The 20,801-nt window shown below is 38.0% G+C and overlaps 1 protein-coding gene across 3 annotated transcripts in view; it reads right to left on the reverse strand.

Moving 5' to 3' along the window:
- PLEKHH2 (pleckstrin homology, MyTH4 and FERM domain containing H2) overlaps nt 1–20,801 on the reverse strand; it is a 131,600-nt gene that overhangs the window by 25,710 nt on the left and 85,089 nt on the right. For all 3 annotated transcript variants that reach the window (XM_049695984.1, XM_004265010.3, XM_033419173.2), the window contains 4 exons: nt 18,433–18,513; nt 14,292–14,471; nt 10,114–10,222; nt 9,052–9,164 (listed from right to left, as the gene is read on the reverse strand). In XM_049695984.1, coding sequence (XP_049551941.1) covers nt 9,052–9,164; nt 10,114–10,222; nt 14,292–14,471; nt 18,433–18,513 — 483 coding nt within the window. The remainder of the gene's footprint in view (nt 1–9,051; nt 9,165–10,113; nt 10,223–14,291; nt 14,472–18,432; nt 18,514–20,801) is intronic.

The following is a 20,801-nucleotide window of genomic DNA, read 5'->3' on the forward strand; positions in this document are numbered from 1 at the left end:
GAGAGTGAAATCAGTTTCTTTTGAGCAGGCTATTTTAAAATGTCAGTCTTTTTTTCTTACAACAAATGTCAGAAAACAAAAGAAGTACTGCTTGTGACAGCATATAGTTGGATCGTGTTTTTTTATACAATCTGACAATCTCAACCTTGTAATTGGAGTGTTTAGACCATTTAAATTTAATGTAATTATTAGTATGATCAGGAATAAATCTTCTATCTTTTTTTTTTTATTTTTATGAAAGAAAAAGAATATTCATTTATTTTTAATGACTTATTAGAACAAATACCTATAGATATCATTATATATATGATATATAAATTAATTATACAATATATCATGTATTAATTATTAAAACATACTCTGGTAAATATTATATATTCAATATGAAACAGGAGGAAAGGGGGCAGGGCACAACCTTTAAAAGAATTACATAGCCCGAGGACACAACATAAACTGATTAGAACAAAATAGGTCCAAGATGGCGGACGAGTCCACTTCCACTAGACCTTGAGCCTCAGTATACACCCATTGCAACACATCAGCAAGCTAAGCGACACACCCACAGGTGCCACGACAGTTCCAAGGATGACCATAAAGGTCAAAAAGTGGGCGGTGGCTCAATTCCTAGAAATCCCCACCCCTTCCCCAAAATAGCTGGAATACTCCTCCCACTCATCAGCGTATGAAATTACTCACCCCTATAAAACTAACAACCCCATACCCTGGTGCTGCCCTCGCCTTCTTTTTTTTTTTTTTTTTTTTTTTTTTATAGGTATACCTGGATTTAATTCTCACTTCTACCGCTTGGTAGCTGGATAGCCTTAGGCAAGTTTCATACCTCCCTGAAATTCACTTAATTCAGTCTGTAAAATGGCATAATAACTTATTATAGCATCCTTTTAGGAATTTTAAATCAGTTCTTGAAATAAAAGTACACAATATATAGACAAGTATGGATTCCTCAATAGATGTTTGACCTTTCATTTCTCCAGTATCCCACCCGCATCAAATAAAGAAAAATACTTTTTAAAATTTACGAATATTTCATTGTTGTAAAGTTAAAGCCATAAAAATAATCAAATGGCCTACTATCATACCGTTAGAAGAAAAAAAAAAGGTGTTCATGAGAGTTCCATATTAGAATACAAGTTTTCCTTAGGCACCTGTTTATGTATGCTATTCTGCTCTTTGCAATAAATAAATTTAAAAGACTTAATTCCTCACTTTTAAGACCTTATTAGTTTACAAATTACATATTGACCTATGCTAAATTTTATACCGACCCATGCTAATGAATTCAGTACAGAAAACAAAAAACACTGCACTCAAGCAAACTACACATATATATATATATATATATATATATATATAACTTATATGAGAATTGCTACTCCAGCTTTCTTTTGGTTTCCATTTGCATGAAATACCTTTTTCCATCCCCTTACTTTCAGTCTGTATGTGTCTCTAGGTCTGAAGTGGGTCTCTTGTAGACAGCAAATATATGGGTCTTGTTTTTGTATCCATTCAGCCAATCTGTGTCTTTTGGTGGGAGCATTTAGTCCATTTACATTTAAGGTAATTATCGATATGTGTGTTCCCATTCCCATTTTCTTAATTGTTTGGGGTTTGTTATTGTAGGTCTTTTCCTTCTTTTGTGTTTCTTGCCTAGAGAAGTTCCTTTAGCAGTTGTTGTAGAGCTGGTTTGGTGGTGCTGAACTCTCTCAGCTTTTGCTTGTCTGTAAAGGTTTTAATTTCTCCATCAAATCTGAATGAGATCCTTGCTGGGTAGAGTATTCTTGGTTGCAGGTTTTTCTCCTTCAACACTTTCAATATGTCCTGCCACTCCCTTCTGGCTTGCAGAGTTTCTGCTGAAAGATCAGCTGTTAACCTTATGGGGATTCCCTTGTGTGTTATTTGTTGTTTTTCCCTTGCTGCTTTTAATATGTTTTCTTCGTATTTAATTTTTGACAGTTTGATTAATACGTGTCTTGGCGTATTTCTCCTTGGATTTATCCTGTATGGGACTCTCTGTGCTTCCTGGACTTGATTAACTATTTCCTTTCCCATATTAGGGAAGTTTTCAACTATAATCTCTTCAAATATTTTCTCAGTCCCTTTCTTTTTCTCTTCTTCTTCTGGAACCCCTATAATTCGAATGTTGGTGCGTTTAATGTTGTCCCAGAGGTCTCTGAGACTGTCCTCAGTTCTTTTCATTCTTTTTTCTTTATTCTGCTCTGCAGTAGTTATTTCCACTATTTTATCTTCCAGGTCACTTATCCGTTCTTCTGCCTCAGTTATTCTGCTATTGATCCCATCTAGAGTACTTTTAATTTCATTTATTGTGTTGTTCATCGTTGCTTGTTTCATCTTTAGTTCTTCTAGGTCCTTGTTAACTGATTCTTGTATTTTGTCCATTCTATTGTCCATTCTATCTCCAAGATTTCGGATCAACCTTACTATCATTATTCTGAATTCTTTTTCAGGTAGACTGCCTATTTCCTCTTCATTTGTTAGGTCTGGTGGGTTTTTATCTTGCTCCTTCATCTGCTGTGTGTTTTTCTGTCTTTTCATTTTGCTTATCTTACTGTGTTTGTGGTCTCCTTTTTTGCAGGCTGAAGGTTCGTAGTTCCTGTTGTTTTTTGTGTCTGTCCCCAGTGGCTAAGGTTGGTTCAGTGGGTTGTGTCGGCTTCCTGGTGGAGGGTACTAGTGCCTGTGTTCTGGTGGATGAGGCTGGATCTTGTCTTTGTGGTGGGCAGGTCCACGTCTGGTGGTGTGTTTTAGGGTGTCTGTAGACTTATTATGATTTTGGGCAGCCTCTCTGCTAATGGGTGGGGTTGTGTTCCTGTCTTGCTAGTTGTTTGGCATAGGATGTCCAGCACTGTAGCTTGCTGGTCGTTGAGTGAAGCTGGGTGCTGGCGTTGAGATGGAGATCTCTCGGAGATTTTTGCTGTTTGATATTATGTGCAGCTGGGAGGCCTCTTGTGGACCAGTGTCCTGAAGTTGGCTCTCCCACCTCAGAGGCACAGCACTGACTCCTGGCTGCAGCACCAAGAGCCTTTCATCCACAGGGCTCCTTAATTTGGGATGATTCGTTGACTATTCAGGTATTCCACAGATGCAGGGTATATCAAGTTGATTGTGGAGCTTTAATCCGCTGCTTCTGAGGCTGCTGGGAGAGATTTCCCTTTCTCTTCTTTGTTCTCACAGCTCCCAGGGGCTCAGCTTTGGATTTGGCCCCGCCTGTGCGTGTAGGTCGCTGGAGGGCGTCTGTTCTTTGCTCAGACAGGACGGGGTTAAAGGAGCCGCTGATTCGGAGGCTCTGGCTCACTCAGGCCGGGGGGTAGGGAGGGTCACGGAGTGTGGGGCGGGCCTGCAGCGGCAGAGGCCGGCGTGACGTTGCAGCCTGAGGCGCGCCGTGCGATCTCCCGGGCGAGTTGTCCCTGGATCCCGGGACCCTGGCAGTGGCGGGCTGCACAGGCTCCCCGGAAGGGCGTGTGGCCAGTGACCTGTGTTCGCACACAGGCCTCCTGGTGGCGGCAGCAGCGGCCTTAGCGTCTCATGTCTGTCTCTGGGCTCCGCACTTTTAGCCGCGGCTCGCGCCCGTCCCTGGAGCTCTCTCAAGCAGCGTTCTTAATCCCCTCTCCTCGTGCACCAGGAAACAAAGAGGGACGTAAAAGTCTCTTGCCTCTTCGGCAGGTCCAGACCTCTCCCCGGACTCTCTCCCGGCTAGCCGCGGTGCACCAACGCCCTGCAGGCTGTGTTCACGCCGCCAACCTCAGTCCTCTCCCGGCGCTCCGACAAAAGCCGGAGCCTTAGCTCCCAGTCCCGCCCGCCCTGGCGGGCGAGCAGAAAAGCCTCTCGGCTGGTGAGTTCCGGTCGGCCCGATCCTCTGCGCTGGAATCTGTCCGCTTTGCCCTCCGCACCCCTGTTGCTGTGCTCTCCTCCGCGGCTCCCAAGCTCCCCCACTCCGCCTCCCGAAGTCTCCACCCGCGAAGGGGCTTCCTAGTGTGTGGACACTTTTCCTCCTTCACAGCTCTCTCCCGCTGGTGCAGGACCCGTCCCTATCCTTTTGTCTCTGTTTAGTTTTTTCTTTTGCCCTAACCAGGTACGTGGGGGGTTCCTTGCCTTTTGGGAGGTCTGAGGTCTTCTGCCAGCGTTCAGTAGGTGCTCCGTAGGAGTTGTTCCACGCGTAGATGTATTTCTGGTGTATCTGTGGGGAGGAAGGTGATCTCCGCGTCTTACTCTTCCGCCATCTTCCCGGAAGTCTCCTAAATCTTCTATCTTGCTATTTGTTTTATATTTGTCTCATATGTTCTTTTTGGTTTTCCTCTTTTTCGGCCTTTTAAAAAATTACTAGAGTATATTTTATGATTCTGTTTTATGTCCTTTATTGGCTTATCAGCTAAACCTCTTTGACTTTTGTTAAGTGGTTGCTTTAGGGTTTTAGCATATATTTTAATCTTTTCACAGTCTACCTTTAAGGAATATTATACCACTTCTTGTAGTATAAGAACCTTATGACAGTATACTTACATTTCCCCTCTCTCAGTCTTTGTGCTATTATTGTCATATATTTTATTTCTACATATAATTTTAAACCCCACAATACAATGTTATTATCTTTCCTTTAAACAGTCAATTATCTTTTAGAGAGATTGAAATAATAAGGAAAAATTCTTATATATTTACCCACATATTTGCCATTTCTAGTGCTCTTCATTCCTCTGCATAAATCCAGATTTCCATCTGGCATCATTTTCTGACTGCCTAAAGGACATCACTAAACATTTCTTGTAGTATTGGTCTTCTGGGGAGTAATTCTTTCAGGTTTTATATATCTGAAAAAGCCTTTATGTCACCTTTGTTTTTGAAAAATATTTTCACTGGATATAGCATTCTAGGTTGATAGATTTTTTTTCCTTGCAGTACTTTAAAGATGTTACTCTACTATCTTATGACTTGTATAGTTTTCAATAAGAAGTCTGCTGTCATTCTTATCTATGTTCTCTACGTGTTAGGTTATTCCTCCCAAACCACCACCCTCTTTATAACTTGTCTAAAGCAACTGATTATGATGTATATTAGAGTAGTTTTTGTCACATTTCTTCTGTTTGAGATTCACTGAGCTTCTTAAATTTGAGAGTTTTATAGTTTTCATTAAATTTGGGAAAAGAAAATTTAAGCCATTATTTCCTTGAATATTTTTCTGTTGCCCTCCTTCCTTTTGTGGAATTCCAATTCCATATATGTTAGGCTGATTGAAAATATACCATTGCTTACTGTACTGTATTCAATTTTTTTCAGTTTTTTTTAAACTCTGTGTTTCATTTTGGATAATTTTTCTTGCTATGTCTTTAAGTTCACTAGTCTTGCCTACTGCATTACCTTACCTGTTGTTAATCTCATCCAGGGTATTTTTTTCATTTTAGCCACTACATTTTTCATCTCTGAAAGTTCAATTTGGATCTTTTAAATATCTTCCATTACTCTTCTTAAAATGCTTATGCTGTCCTCTACCTTCTTGAATATATGAAGTATGGCTGCTAGTCTCCAAGATGGCCCCCAATGATCTCCATCTCTTGATATTCAGACAATATCTGAGGCAATCCCCTTCCATATTGTACTAGAGTTAGTCTGTGTGACCAGTAGAATATGGCAGAAATGATGATATGCCATTTCTGAGGTTAGGTTATTAAAAATCAATGTGACTTCTATCTTGAGTACTCTACTTGATGCTTAGTGCATTAGGAGGTCTTTCCATTCTGGATGATAGGAATACAAACTATTTTCAGCTATGTGTAAGCTCCAGGAATTTTTTTTTTTTTTTTTTGTCTATTCTTTTCTGGTAATTCTTTCCCTAGCCTCAGGTAGTTTGCTCACACACATATGATTATCAGTTCTCAGCTAAAAACTCAAAAGGAACCCTCTGTGAATCTGTGGAGCACTTTCCCACTCTCTTTTGCTCACTCCTCTCAGTTTTGTGAATTCTAAACATCTTGGCCTCCTCAAATTCTAAACTCTGTCTTGGTAACTCAGGAAGACTGCCAAGCACCATCTGGGTGTCCCTCCATGCACTGTGGTCATGAAACTCTCTCCAAGATATTAAGCTGCAACGATTGTAAAGCTTACTTCATTTGTTTTCCTGAGGATCACTGTCCTGCACAGCCTGTTATTCAAGTCTGAAAACCACTGGTAGGGTAAATCCAGTTCCTGTTGCTCCATCACAGCCAAAAAGCAGAAGTTCTTCCTTTTATCTTCTAACTGGTTGTTGTTTGTACGTGTAAAAAGTTTTGATTTCTGCTTATTAATTTTGTACCTCACTATCTGATTGAATTATCTTTTTTTTTTTTGAATTATCTTTTTTGTTTGTAGTAGTTTTTTAAGTTTTTTTCCCCAGGTATACAATTACATAATCTGTAAATATTTGCATTTCCAATTTGTTCCCTTCTAATTTGTTTTCACTGCCTAATTGCAACTGGTTAGTACCACTAATAGAATGCTAAATAATAATAATATTAATAATAATGGGGATACACTCTATACAGATTATGCTTTAATAAGAAGTTTTTAAAATATTAATGGGAGTGAGTATCATTGTCTTGTTCTTCACTTTAATGAAAATGTTTAAAGCATTTCCCCATAAAGCATGACATTTGTTTTTACTAAGCAGGAATATTTTATCATGTTAAGGAAATATCTATCAGTATTTTATGAATGCCTTTTCACCATCTATAGAGATGACTGTCAACTTAATAATAAATAATATTAATAGACATCCTAATATTTAGCCATCCTTGATTTCCTGGAACAAATCCCTCTTAGTCATGATTAGTATTCTTTTAGTATGATGTTGGATTCTGTTTACTAATACTTTATTAGTTTTTGTATGAAATGCTCTGTTTTCTACAATATTTTCTGGGGTTTGGTAACAAAGTAATACTCACTTCACAAAAAGAATCTGGTGACATGATGACTGAGAATTGCTTCAAAATAATCCAATCTTGGGGAGCAGTGGGGTTGGGGAGAATAAAACAAAATTGGTCATATGTTGACAACTGTGGAGCTGGATGATGAGTATCTTATACTTCATAATATTCTCTCTACTCTTATATATGTTTGAGATTTACCCCCAAAAAAGTAAAAGAAAAAAATTTTGCAAAATTTCCTTCTTTCCTATGCTTTGGGACAGTTTAAACAGCATTGAAATTAACCACACTTATAAAGTTTAGTAAATTTCCCTGTTTAAATTTTCATTCACCTGTGTAACTGGTTTTCACCATTTATATTTTGTTATAAAGTTGATCACTTCATCCAGATATTCAAATATATTTGTATAAAGTCTTTCTTGCTTTGGATATTTGTGTATTCTACAGGTGGATTTTTAAAAACGTTAAAATTATGGTAATTTTAAAACATGAACAAAAGTAGAGAGAACAGTATAATGTACCCATCATCTGGTGTCAACAATTGTCAACAAGCATTTTGCCACACTTGTTTCGTTCAACCCCTGCATCCACTTTTTTTCTGTAGTATTCTAATGTGTATCATGTTATTTTACCAATACTTCAGTAGGGCTCTCCAACTGATAAAGATTTTTTTCCCATAACCATCATGTCGTCATTATCCCCTTCCCAAATTAACAACAATTCCTTAGTATTATCTAGTAAATATATAATTTTTTGAGATGGGTGAAATGTAGGCAAGAAAAAGCCAAAAGAGAGACAAAAATTGAGACTTTAAGAGACTATGGGAAAATGAAGTACCAAGGTCCCAGTGCAGAGTCAAGACATGAATCCATAGAAGGTACGTTATATTCTGAGACTGGAGTAATGGAGGAAAAAATAGATGAAAGAATGTCTGTTGAGAAGGGAGATTCGAGGTGATCAATTCTGATGCCCTCTAATTTTCCCAATGAACTAGAAGGTAACTTTGTTGTGAGGAGCATTACTAAGTAGGGAATTTGAGGGGATGTGACCAAAGACAAGCAAAAGGAGAGACAGTTGACCCTAAGGAATGAAGACCACAGATTTACATTGGCTCCAGTCCATACGGCTGTTTGATGCTCTCTAGCAGTATGTATGTGATTAATAGGGAAGCAGGCAAGACAGCAGCATTGATCTCGGTTGGGGTTCAGCTGAAGATTGCATGGAACTACAGGTCCCAAGGAACTATGAGTATTAATGAAAGTCATCCAGACTAGATAAAGAAGGAAGAAAAGCCAAGAGGCAGTTATTGTGCTCTCTCTTGATCTCAAAGAAAATAAATGGCTCAAAAAAATGTCTTAGTGAGGATGAGAAATGGAAGAAAGAAAATTAGAGAGCTCATGGGCTAAGAGATTATGGTTAATGAAAGACACATTAGAATTTAAGCTTTTAGAAGTGGTGTACTTATGAGGAATGTTGAGGTCAGGGTGTGGACATGGAGAATTGGAAGGTGAAGCAGGGTAGAGAGGAAGCTTACTGACATTGAGAAGGTCAGGAATCTTAAGGCCGTGGCATTGGTGAGTGAAGTGATAGTAAAGTAATTCAGGGTAATGGCAAGATTTGAGGCAGAGAGAAAGATGTGAGTTGGGAGCCAAAATCCTTAATGAAATTTGAGGAGTTACCAGAAGGTGACTGATGACAGAGATGATGGGGATGGAGGATTAAGAGTGATATAGTTGAATGGTAAGCTTCAAGTCACCACGGATTTCTAATAGAGGTTGAGTAATAAGCATGTGAGAGTAGCACTGGAGAAGAAGAAGGATATTGATCCCTCTCCCAACACTGAGGTACAAGTGATGTCAGGAGTCTCTCCATTTGAGAGGTTGAAGAGGAAATGATTCTTCTGATATTAAGTGTTTCCCATGGCCCAAACCATAGATAGTTTACTGCAGTAAATCTCAAATCCTCACTCAGAAAGCATATTAAATTCACCTAATTTTATTTCAGTAGATTTTCTTAATCATCATCACATTTTGAATTTTCTTGAAAAGAGTGAAACTTTATAATCTGAAGTTTTATTTTTTCTATTAAATTTTTTAACAATATATAACTCCATATAAAATCTTACCTTAAATAATTTAATTGCTTCTGTCTGTAGAGCTTCCGAAGGTAGTGTTGTCAAAGGAGAAATGAGTCCTTCTTTGCTGTGACACAAAGTAGGGTGTCTCCATATCTGAGAGGCTAAACACAGAATGAAATATGAACAGGAAATAGAAAGAATCACTTATTTTGGCCTCACATTAAATCAGTCCTTTAGAAATTACCTCATTCTGGCTTGGCTCACAATTTAAGTCATAAAAGTCATGAAAAACCTCTGATAACATTATTTTATTTCAGTTTCCAGGCCATTGGGATTCTCCTATTTCTGTTTTGGATAAATTAAAGCTAGAAGAGTTTGGTACAAATATTCTAGGCCAAAACAAGTCTACCAGGGCGTTGTCATGTTGCTTAAATGTGCTAAAGATTGGTGACCTAGGTGGGGAGATGACTGTACATGAGAGGGAGCTGGGGGAAGATACAGAGAGGAGAAGCCAGAGCAGAAGGAGACAGAAAGATAAAGAGGAACTTGAAGTCATTCCTAAAATCAACATTTATTAAATTCCTATGCTAGATACTGCAAATAAAATGTGATCTCTATTATTAAGTAAAGCAGAGCTTAGAATCTAGGCTCTCAATGGGGAAACCTTAGCCATAAAAAAAACTTCAGTGCAAAGCAACAAATGCTATAAAAGTTTTAAATGGTAAAGTGCATTGGGATATAATTTTAACATTTATTAGGCACCTTTTATGACCCAGATGCTGAGTTGGGATGGGTTGGCTGGGGGAGCTCCTAAGGTAGGTAGGATTTCATCAAGTTGGTGGGGAATGTGAAGGAAGAAGGGTGTTCCAGGCAGAGGGAGTAATGTGAGCAAAGGCAGAGAGGTGTGACAGGATATGGATATGTCAAGGAATGACAGTGTCCTTAGAGCCAAAGAACCACAATGAGAATCCTAGCCCATGACAAGCAAAGCCTGTGAGAAGATGGGTACATCTCAGGGAAACAGGAACCCGCAAAGTGAAAACTCTATTAGGCTAAGGGAGTTAGGGGCCCATTGCATAAACCATAAAGCCTTGTACGTTATAAACTTACAAGGTTCCCCTTCTATATTTAGCAATTTGCAAACGAGTTGTTCAAATTCAGATCCAACATTTACATTGTTACTTCCAGCTGCAACAGTCAGGTGATAAAGCCAAGTGTCCTTAAAAATCAAAACATATTAATAGAAATGTTAACCAAGAGACAGTTTTTGATGACTTAAGGAAAAACACAACTTGCATAAACAGTAGAAAACTTTGACAATGGAAAAAAAAACACTCTTAATTTTTAAATAATAACTAAAAGCCACTTAAAGAGTTCTGAAGCCAGCTTATTTGAATTGTGCTCATAGTACCTTTTCCCCATTGTTCACATTTAGAAAAGCGTAAGAAAATTAAGAAAGTAACGTGACATTAAGAGACTAGAATAAATACAACCAATTAATATTCTTTTATGAAATACAACAAATTCTATCAAATTTAAAATCTGACTCCTAGTACATACAAATAGAACATATAAAATACCTAGGAAATCCAGAAAATTTAAAGAAGGAAATAATACCCAGAAGGAACATACCTCAACACAATAAAGGCCTTATAAGAAAAGCCCACAGCTAATATCATACTCAATGGTGAAAAAGTGAAAGCTTGTCCTGTAAGATCTGGAACAAGGCAAGGATGCCCACTCTTGCCACTTCTATTCACCATACCACTGGAAGTCCTAGCCAGAGCAACAGAGTAAGAAAAAGAAATAAAAGGCATCCAAATCGGAAAGGTAGAAGTAAAATTATCTCTGTTTGCAGATGACATTATCTTATTTGTTGAAAACCCTAAAGGTTCCATAAAAACACTGTTAGAACTAATACATTTAATAAAGTTGCAGGATACAAAATCAACATACAAAAATCAGTTGTGGGGACTTCCCTGGTAGTGCAGTGGTTAAGAATCTGCCTGCCAATGCAGGGGACATGGGTTCGAGCCCTGGTCCGGGAAGATCCCATATGCCACGGAGCAACTAAGCCTGTGCGCCACAACTACTGAGCCTGTGCTCGAAAGTCTGTGAGCCACAACTACTGAGCCCACATGCCACAGCTACTAAAGCCCGTGCACCTAGAGCCTGTGCTCCGCAACAACAGAAGCCACCACAAGGAGAAGCCTGCATACTGCAAGGAAGAGTAGCCCCCACTCACCACAACTAGAGGAAGCCCGCGCACAGCAATGAAGACCCAACACAGCCAAAAAATAAGTAAAATAAATGAACTAATTAATTTTTAAAAATCGGTTGTGTTTGTATACACTAACAATGAATTATCCGAAAAGGAAATTAAGAAAACAATCCCAAAGCAATAGCAAAAAAAAAAGAATAAAGTACTTAGGAATAAACTTAACCAAGGAGGTGAAAGATTTGTACACCAAAAACAATAAAGCACTAATGAAAGAAACTAAAGCAGACACAAATAAGTGGAAAGACATCCAGTCATAGATTGGAAGAAGTAATATTATTAAAATGTCCATACTACCCAAAGCAACCCATAGAAATTCAAAGTAATCCCTATCAAAATCCCAATTTTTTTTTAACAGGAATAGAAAAAACAATCCTAAAATTCACATGGAACAACAACAGACCCCAAATAACCAAAGTAATTTTGAGCAAGAAGAACAAAGCTGGAGGGATCATACTTCTTAATTCAAAATATATTACAAAGCTACAGTAATCAAAATAGTATGGTACTGGCATAAAAACAGACATTAGGTCCATCAATGGGCCTAATGATTGCTTCATTAGGCCAATGGGACAGAATAGAGAGTCCAGAAATAAAACCATGCATATATGGTCAACTGATTTTTGACAAGGTTGCCAAGAATACAGTGGGCAAAGGATTGTCTCTTCAATTAATGGTGTTGGGAGAACTGGATATCCATAGGCAAAACAATGAAGTTGGAGGGCTTCTCTGGTGGTGCAGTGGTTTAGAATCCGCCTGCCAATGCAGGGGACACAGGTTTGAGTCCTGGTCCCGGAAGATCCCACATGTTGCAGAGCAACTAAGCTTGCATGCCACAACTACTGAGCTTGCACTCTAGAGTCTGTGAGCCACAACTACTGAGCCCGCGTGCTGCAATTACTGAAGCCCATGCACCCTAGAGCCTGTGCTCCGCAACAAGAGAAGCCACCGCAATGAGAAGGCCATGCACTGCAACAAAGAGTAGCCCCTGCTTGCCACAACTAGAGAAAGCTCATGCGCAGCAACGAAGACCCAACACAGCCAAAAATAAGTAAATAAAATATATATTAAAAAAAATGAAATTGGACCCTGATATCACACAGTACACAAAGTCAATTCAAAATGGAATAAAGACTTAAACATCAGACCTGAAACCATAAAACTCCTAGAAGAAAACATTGAGAAAAAGCTTCTGGACACTGGCCTTGGCAATGATTTCTTGGGTATGACACCAAAAGCACAGGCAACAGAAGCAAAAATAGACATGTGGTATTACATCAAACTAAAAAGCTTCTGCACAGCAAAGGAAACCATCAACAAAATGAAAAGATAACCTACTGAGTGGGAGAAAATATTTCAAATCATATTTCTGATAAGGGGTTAATATTTAAAATACATATAAAACTCATACAACTCAATAGCAAAAAGACAAACAATCCAATTAAAAAATGGGCAAAAGATCTGAAAAACATTTTTCCCAAGAAGACATACAGATGGCCAACAGGTACACAAAAAGGAGCTCACATCACTAATCGTCAGGGAAATACAACTGAAAACCACAATGAGTTATCACCTTACACCTTTTAGAATGGCAACTATCAAAAACAGAACAAAACCCCAATAAGACAAGAAATAACAAGTACTGGTGAGGATGTAGAGAAAAGGGAGCCCTGTACACTGTTGGTGGGAATGTAAATTGGTGCAGCACTGTGGAAAACAGTATGGAGTTTCCTCAAAAAATTAAAAATAGAACTACTATATGATCCAGCAATTCTACTTCTGGGTATTTATCTGAAGGAAGTTTTATAATATAAATTTATATAAAATAGTAACTCAAAAAGACATATGCACCCCCATGTTCATCACACCACTATTTACAATAGCAAAGACATGGAAGCAACCTAAATGTCCATCGATGGATGAATGGGTAAAGAAAATATGGTATATACATACAATATTATTCAGCCTTAAAAAGGAGGAAATCCTGCCATTTGTGACAACATAGATGAATCTGGAGGACATTTCTGTGTCTGGTTTCTTAGCAATCAGGTTTGTTGCCTGCTAACAAACCAGACACAGAAAGACAAATATCATATAATACCACTTATATGATGGATCTAAAATAGTCAAACTCATAGAAGCAGAGAGGGAATGGTGGTTGCCAGAGGCTAGGGGGGAGAGGAAACAGGGTGGTATTAGTCAAAGGGTACAAAGTTTTGGTTATACAAGATGAATAAGTCCTGGGGAAAAAAAAAGATGAATAAGTCCTAGAGATCTATCATACAGCATGGTGCCTATAGTTAACAATGTTGTATTACATACTTTAAAATTTACTAAGAGGGAAGATCTTATGTTACGTAGTTCTTATCACACACACACACAAATAATAATTAAAAAAGAGGTTGAGAGGAAACTTTTGGATGTGATGGATAGGTTTATGCCATAGACTGCAGTGATGTTTTCATGCGCACATAATAATTTCCAAAGCATCAGGTTGTATACATTGATTATGTATATAGGGAAGAAAGAAAGAAAAGAATCCATTTTTCTGCTCCCCAAATATACTGGACTTTTTTCTTTCTATTAAAATATATATGTACATCATATTTTCACATAGTTGAGATTATATTAAGGACGTGCTTATACTATGTTAGTAAAATTCAGAAATTATAATTATCTATTTTTAGTATAAAAAAGATATAAGGCTGCAGGATATTTTATCATATGGACATTATTTAATCAATTTCCTATTGTTGAACCCTTAGATGGTTATTAATTTCATGCCGATAAAAAAATACCATGAAATCTAACATCTATTAAGTAAAAAAGGGTGTCTGTTATATTTTTTGTGTTTGAAATATATCAGAAATAAAATTATTTTAAAAATACTATGTCCAACAAATCTATACGTAAATCTTTGATTGTACTTAACGGTCATTTGAAAATTATTACGAATACTTAATCGTATTAGTCTAAATCATTCTAAATCAACCAATTAGACCTTACATACCTTTTCATGCTTGGATCCAATCAGGAGGTAAGTCGGACCTTGGTCTTTGGGGTGGATCACAATAGTGTAATGTGTGGATAAAAGACTTCGCCCACTGGCTTCATAATCTTCATCTGAATCACAGGATCTGTCAACCTCTTCAACTTTAGCCTCCCAGAGTCTGATCTGACCTAAAGGAAACTAAAGTAAATATTAGTAATTGTAAGGAAGGAACTTTCTAAATATTTTCCTGCTAAAATTTTTCATAGTGTTTTTCATTCTTACCTTTATAAAGCATACCTTTTTTTAAATGAATGCCTAAAGCTAATTGGCTTATCCACATTGTTACAAAAGTAGTAGCCACAACCAACATGCCAACTGTGATACTGAAGAACAATTTGAATACTAGACATTTAACTTTTGTGGAAAAAGCAAGAAGCCACTTCCATACAGTGGTTTGGATTATTCATTTGGACCAAAATGACACATTACCTAGTCAAGCAATTCAGTCAAAATATTCATTTGACTTTTTTCCCCACAGAATTAATTTAAGTTATTGGATCAAAAGGACAAGGGTAGACATAGTCTCAATACTATTCATAGAAAAAGTAACAAAGTGAAACAGCTGGTGTGAAGAAGTGTGATTAACTATCACTCTAAACCCCAATAAATGAGGAGTGTTTTGAGGTTATATACACATATATGATTTATTACACATGTAATATATCACAAAAAATGCCATGATTTCTTTCATCTTAATTTAAGTGTAAGAAAAACATCCTAAAAATGATTTATATTAAATTTTACCTACTCTTTTACTGATGAAAACCATTATTTGCTGTGTAGAATATTTAGCATATTTGTTTTAAAACTTTTCTTTAATTAAGTCCATTTATTCCAGCAACACACACAGTCTGCTTCAGATGTACAACTTCTAAAATATTCGGTCAGGTTTGGAATTGCAGCCTGAGAAAGTTCCTTGTAACTCCAAGGACATTTACCATCTTACATTTCCATGCTCGGGCTCAGTGCTTGGACTCTCTTTTCCCATCTACACTCACTCCCCTGGGTGATGTCATCCAAGCTCATAGCTTTTGCATCAGCATGTATTAGCTACTTCCAAATTTATAACTCCTGACTCACACTAGCTCTACTTAGATGTCTAATAGCATTTCAACGTCACTTGGTAAGTCCTCCCCCACCACCTGCTCTCCTGAGTCTCTCCCATCCCAGTTGTTCGCAACTTGATCCTTCCAGCTGTTCAGGCCAAAAAGATTGGCATTGTCACTGCCCCTTTTCTTGCTCTCATATTCCATACCCTTTTAGTCAACAAATCCTATCAGCAAATCTTTCAAAATATACCCAGAATCTGGTCTCTTCTCACACCTCCACACTAAACCACAATCAGCTCTCACCTGAATTACTGTAAGAGTCTCCTAACCAGTCTCCTCCTAATTCCCTTCAGACAGTAGCTGGAGTGTTCCTGTTAGACACAGGTCAGATCATGTCACTGCTCGGCTCAAAATCCTCAAATGGCTTCTCATCTTACTTGGAGCAAAAGCTAAAGTCCTTACTATGATAAGGTCCCCTGCGATTTGGTCCCCATTACTTCCCTGAACTCATCTCCTATTATCCTCTCCCTAACGGAGTCCAGTCCAGTCACACTGACCTTCTCACTATTCCTCAAACACACCTGGCATGCTCCTGCCAAGGCCTCTGCACTTGCTGTTCCTTTGGCTTGGAATACTCTTGCCTCTCTTACTTCCTTCAAAACCTAATTAAAATGTTGGCTTCTCAGTGAGGTCTTACCTAGATATCTTATCTGCCTAATAGCTGATTAATAGTAAAAAATTAATTCATTTGATTAAATGTGTTGTCTTTTACGAGAAACACTGCTCTTTCCCATTAAATTAATTACAGTTATTTTCTGAGTAGTTACTATGTGCAAAGCACCATTCTGGAGACTGAGTGAATAAAATTTACTTCTGAAGGAAAAATGTGAAATTAACTTATCTATACTTTCAGAAAAAGGCAGTAAAACAAAAGCAAAATAATAGGGCAGAAAATTCACATTAATAAATAAAAAGCAAGCTTTAAAAAATAGGATAAAGAAAACTAATTCTACTATGATAATACATGACAATACTATCCTAATTGTGTGCTTTAGGCATACCTAATCATATGACAATCAAGGTTCCATCCACCCCAATATTTAAAGATGATTATTCCTTTTACCAGAGGATTTACCATGGTTCTATAAACAGTGAATAGACCGGGTGCTTTTAAATATTTTGACTGAATTTTTTAAAAGACACTGATTGAGATAAAGACAAATTGTTTCTGAAACATCTATAGCACAAAATGAAGTAAGCCTAATACCGATTCACAAGCATTCTCAACACTTCTCCAGTAATTATAATGGATTTCTGTTCAGCTATCTACATTCCTCTGACTTGTTCCTTCTGTGATCAATGTTATCCATTTTTAATAAAAAACAAAATTATTATTAGTAGTAATAGTAGGAACATTTAAATTCTACTCTCAGCAAATTTTAAATTATTTTTCTATTTATAAAACACGAATATAGAAACTTGGTAAAAACAGAAAGTTATTAAAAAAAAAGGAAGAAAAAAATCATCCATAATTCTACTCCCACTCAACATTTTGGCATAGTTCTTTCTGACTTTTCTGCTATGTGTATCTTTACATAGATGTGCTGGACTGAGAATTATAAACTCAGAATCCCAAACTTGCTGTGGAAGGTAAGCGTGAAAGAAGAGTCATGATTCTCCTGAGACAGCTGCAGTCAGATGCCTGGGCTGATGTATCACAGAGGCTTCTCAGTAAACTGCTGAGTACCAGCTGCCTCTGTGCTTTGTGTTCAGACCATTGGTGCTGGCTTCTCAGATCTTCAGTGGCAGCTGCTTCCCCGACCTCTACTCCCCCGACTTTTCTAAAGTTATGTATGTCCCTAATTCTGCATTAAAATTGTTAAAAACTGGAATACACAGAGTGGCTTCTGTTTTCCTGACTGATAATTGAGTTAGGGTTATACTGAATATGCAGTTTTGTACTGTGCTTATTCTTGTATTATTTTTATGAACATATTCCCACATTACTTCAGAGATATCACTCTCAATGGCTGCACTGTGTTAAGTACCAACCCGTGAGCGATACTGACGATAATGGCATGCATTTTAAATATGGCTAGTCAGAACTGAGAGTGCAGACTATGAAAATAGAGCAGAGAAATACTAACTGACCTACATGGTCAGTGGACCAAGAAGTTTAGTCTCATTAACACAGTAATCAGTCACAGGCTGCTGTTCTGTGGAGCTGGCATCATTGTTTTATGCAAATACTCTTGGTCCATGTTAGTTCAATTTTTATAGTTTCAGTAATCCAAAGATGACATGGGGTATGCACAATGATAATTAGGTATACATTTCATGTTTGGAAGATACCCATCTTTTTACTTTGAAAATGCAATAACTCAAGTTTTGGCGGGGAGGAGATTAGTTAAAAATGAACGAATGGGATATAGATATGCAGATGGATGGATAGATAAGTGGTATCTAGGGATTCGAGGGCCTGGGACAGGACTGGATTCTTTTCCCTTCCCAGCTCTTTTTTCCTAGCTTGCTGTTCCCTTCAATCAACCTTATCTAGTCTGTCAGACCTGAAAAATATGAGAAATTGATGGTTGAAAGTGGGATAGAGGAAGACTTTTCTAGGTCTTAGAAGAAGAATTAATTAAAAGTTACTAAGGCTTATAATTAAGAATGAAAACCCCTGTAGGGGGCTTCCCTGGTGGCGCAGTGGTTGAGAGTCCGCCTGCCGATGCAGGGGACACGGGTTCGTGTCCCGGTCCGGGAAGATCCCACATGCCGCGGAGCGGCTGGGCCCGTGAGCCATGGCCACTGAGCTGGTGCTCCGCAACGGGAGAGGCCACAACAGTGAGAGGCCCGTGTACCGCAAAAAAAAAAAAAAAAAAAAAAGACCCTGTAGGTCTATGATTACCTTAGTAATAAATTTTATGCAAAATTTCAACCTTATCAAAAATTCTGAAGTTTGAGCTAGCAACAGAACAGTGAAAGGGAAAACTTGAAGCCATAACAAACAAAAAATTCCTCTAATTAGCATATTAAAAATACATACATACCTTATCTTCTTGACTACGAAAATAATATAATGTTTTTCCTATAAGTGTACACCAGACTCTCTTGGAGTAGCCATGTTTTACCTGAAATCATATTTCAAAGAATTACAAATGTAGCTCAGAACTCTGACACCTTAAAGTATAGTTTATACACTTTATTTGAAGTTGTTCGGCTGTCCAGTTTGCTTGAGATATAAGTGATATTCCAACTAGACTATCCAAATGCTATTTAAAACTTACCCATTATAGTAACAGCATGGTATGTTTTGCTTTGGTGTTCACCATTCAACATTTAACGAATGTTTACTATATGTCAAGTACTATGCCTAGGACTAAGGATTCAAAGATGCAGTTTCACAAGTAAGTATATTTCATAGTTTTTATATTACATAGATTTCCAATAACTCTGTGGGGCTCTCTGGGTTAACACTCTAATGTTAGAAACAAGATTGAAACCTAAGAATTCTAGTGATTTCCAAAATGTAAGAGATTCAATCATTCAAAACATTTGATGCCTTTTCCAGAGTAATAATACACTGAACACATTTGATACCTTCTCCAGAAGGATACACACAAAATTGTAAAATAATAATACTAAAAGCTATTATTACGTATTGAGTACTTCCTACATGTCAGGAACTATGTCAAGTGATTGGGATGGAACCTGAATCTGATTCCTGACTCTGAATAGTCAGAGGCTAGTCTAGATACTGGGGGGACGGATATGAATGAGACAGTCTCCTTCCTCAAGGAGCTCACTGCCTCGTGAGGAAGACAGACAACTAACCCAGCAGCGTGCTACATATCTTCATCAAGAACACAAGGAGTTTAAAAGCCTAGTTTTTGGGGGGGTTTTTTGGAGGAAGACATTCTACCAAAATTTGTACTGAATACCACAGGTTTTTCATCGTTTGGTAGCTTTATGAAGATCCTCACTGTGAGTTCCTCTCTGCCCCAGTTCTGCCCAGGTACAGGCATTGAAGATCTTTGCCAGACAGTCCCAGCTACACCCTCAAGCCTAGAAAAACATCAAGAACCCCATTCCCATCAGTGGGTAAGATTGATAATAGGCTCTGTTGCCCCAGACCTAGAATGTGGTGAGCCTGGTTGAGTTTGCCCTATAATCCCACTACCCTGGCAGCCCTGCCAACTTCTGCCTTGAGGCTTGACCCTCTCCTGCAATAGTTAGAGTGGGCTTCAATTTGGAGTGGCCCACCACCTGGAAACCAAGACACTTGCCTGTAAAACGAAAGCCCAACATTCCATGTTATGCTTGCCCATGGTGATAAATACGAAGGAGAAAACTACAGCAGGAAAGGAGAAGGAAGTGCCTGGAGAAGGAGGGACGTGTTTTACAATTTAAAATAAGGCGGTCAGGAAGGCATCACCAACACTGATTCAAGCCTTGGAGGAGGAGATGAGCTATGCAGTCACCTGAGAGAAGAACACTCCGGGCAAGGAAGCAGCAAGCTTCCTTGGTCCTGAGACGGTGTGTGCCCATGTGTCTGAGACTAAGCGAGGAAGGGGAGAGGTCACTGGGGAAGGGGCAGCATATAGGGGTGGGGAGCACACATATTTTGCAGGGCCCTTGTAATGACATAACATTTAAACGGACTGCTCTGACAGTTGTACAATGAGAAGAATATAAATTATTGCCACAACGGATTTTACAGTCAGCAAGTCACGACAGTAGAAAAGGCCTGTATTCTGAGGTCACATAGACCAAGGCTTAAATTCCAGTTCTACCACATACTGGATGGATGATGTCCTCAGGCAACTGACTTGACTTCCCAAGTTCTGTCGTTAACATGGGATTACTGTACACCTCATTCATTGGGCTGTTGTGATGACCAAAGGAGAAAATGTAAATAAAGGATACTAGTAGTTACTCAATAAATGCTTCCTTCCTCACTATGCATAAGGAGAAGTAAAACACATGTTTCGTTTAAACCCACAAATGCAGCCAGCCTTTGGGCTTTCAAAACTATGGTTTAAGCAAACAAATAACTCCACCATCTAACAGTTTGATGGATTTAAATGTTGCTTGAGGAAAAACAAAACAAAATGTCGCATTTGGCAAGACATGTTTCGGTTTAATTAAATTTAGAAACATATATTTACAGATGAATATCCTGGAAGTTTTAAATAGCTTGTGTTATGCAGCTTTTTTTTTCTCCTTTTAAACAAACTCCAGAAAGGAGTCTTAGCAAAACTGAAGAATAATGCATCTGGCTATAGAGAGTATACTTTTGAAATGATTTACCTTTAAAGAGAACAATGTGTGCCTTTGAGGAACTACAAATTAATGAAGACTTCTGCCAACTTACAGTAAAAGCTGTGTTTTAAAACATAGTCTATCTTTTTATGTACAT

This window comes from Orcinus orca, chromosome 13 (genome assembly GCF_937001465.1).
Source record: "Orcinus orca chromosome 13, mOrcOrc1.1, whole genome shotgun sequence".
Classification (NCBI taxonomy): domain Eukaryota; kingdom Metazoa; phylum Chordata; class Mammalia; order Artiodactyla; family Delphinidae; genus Orcinus; species Orcinus orca.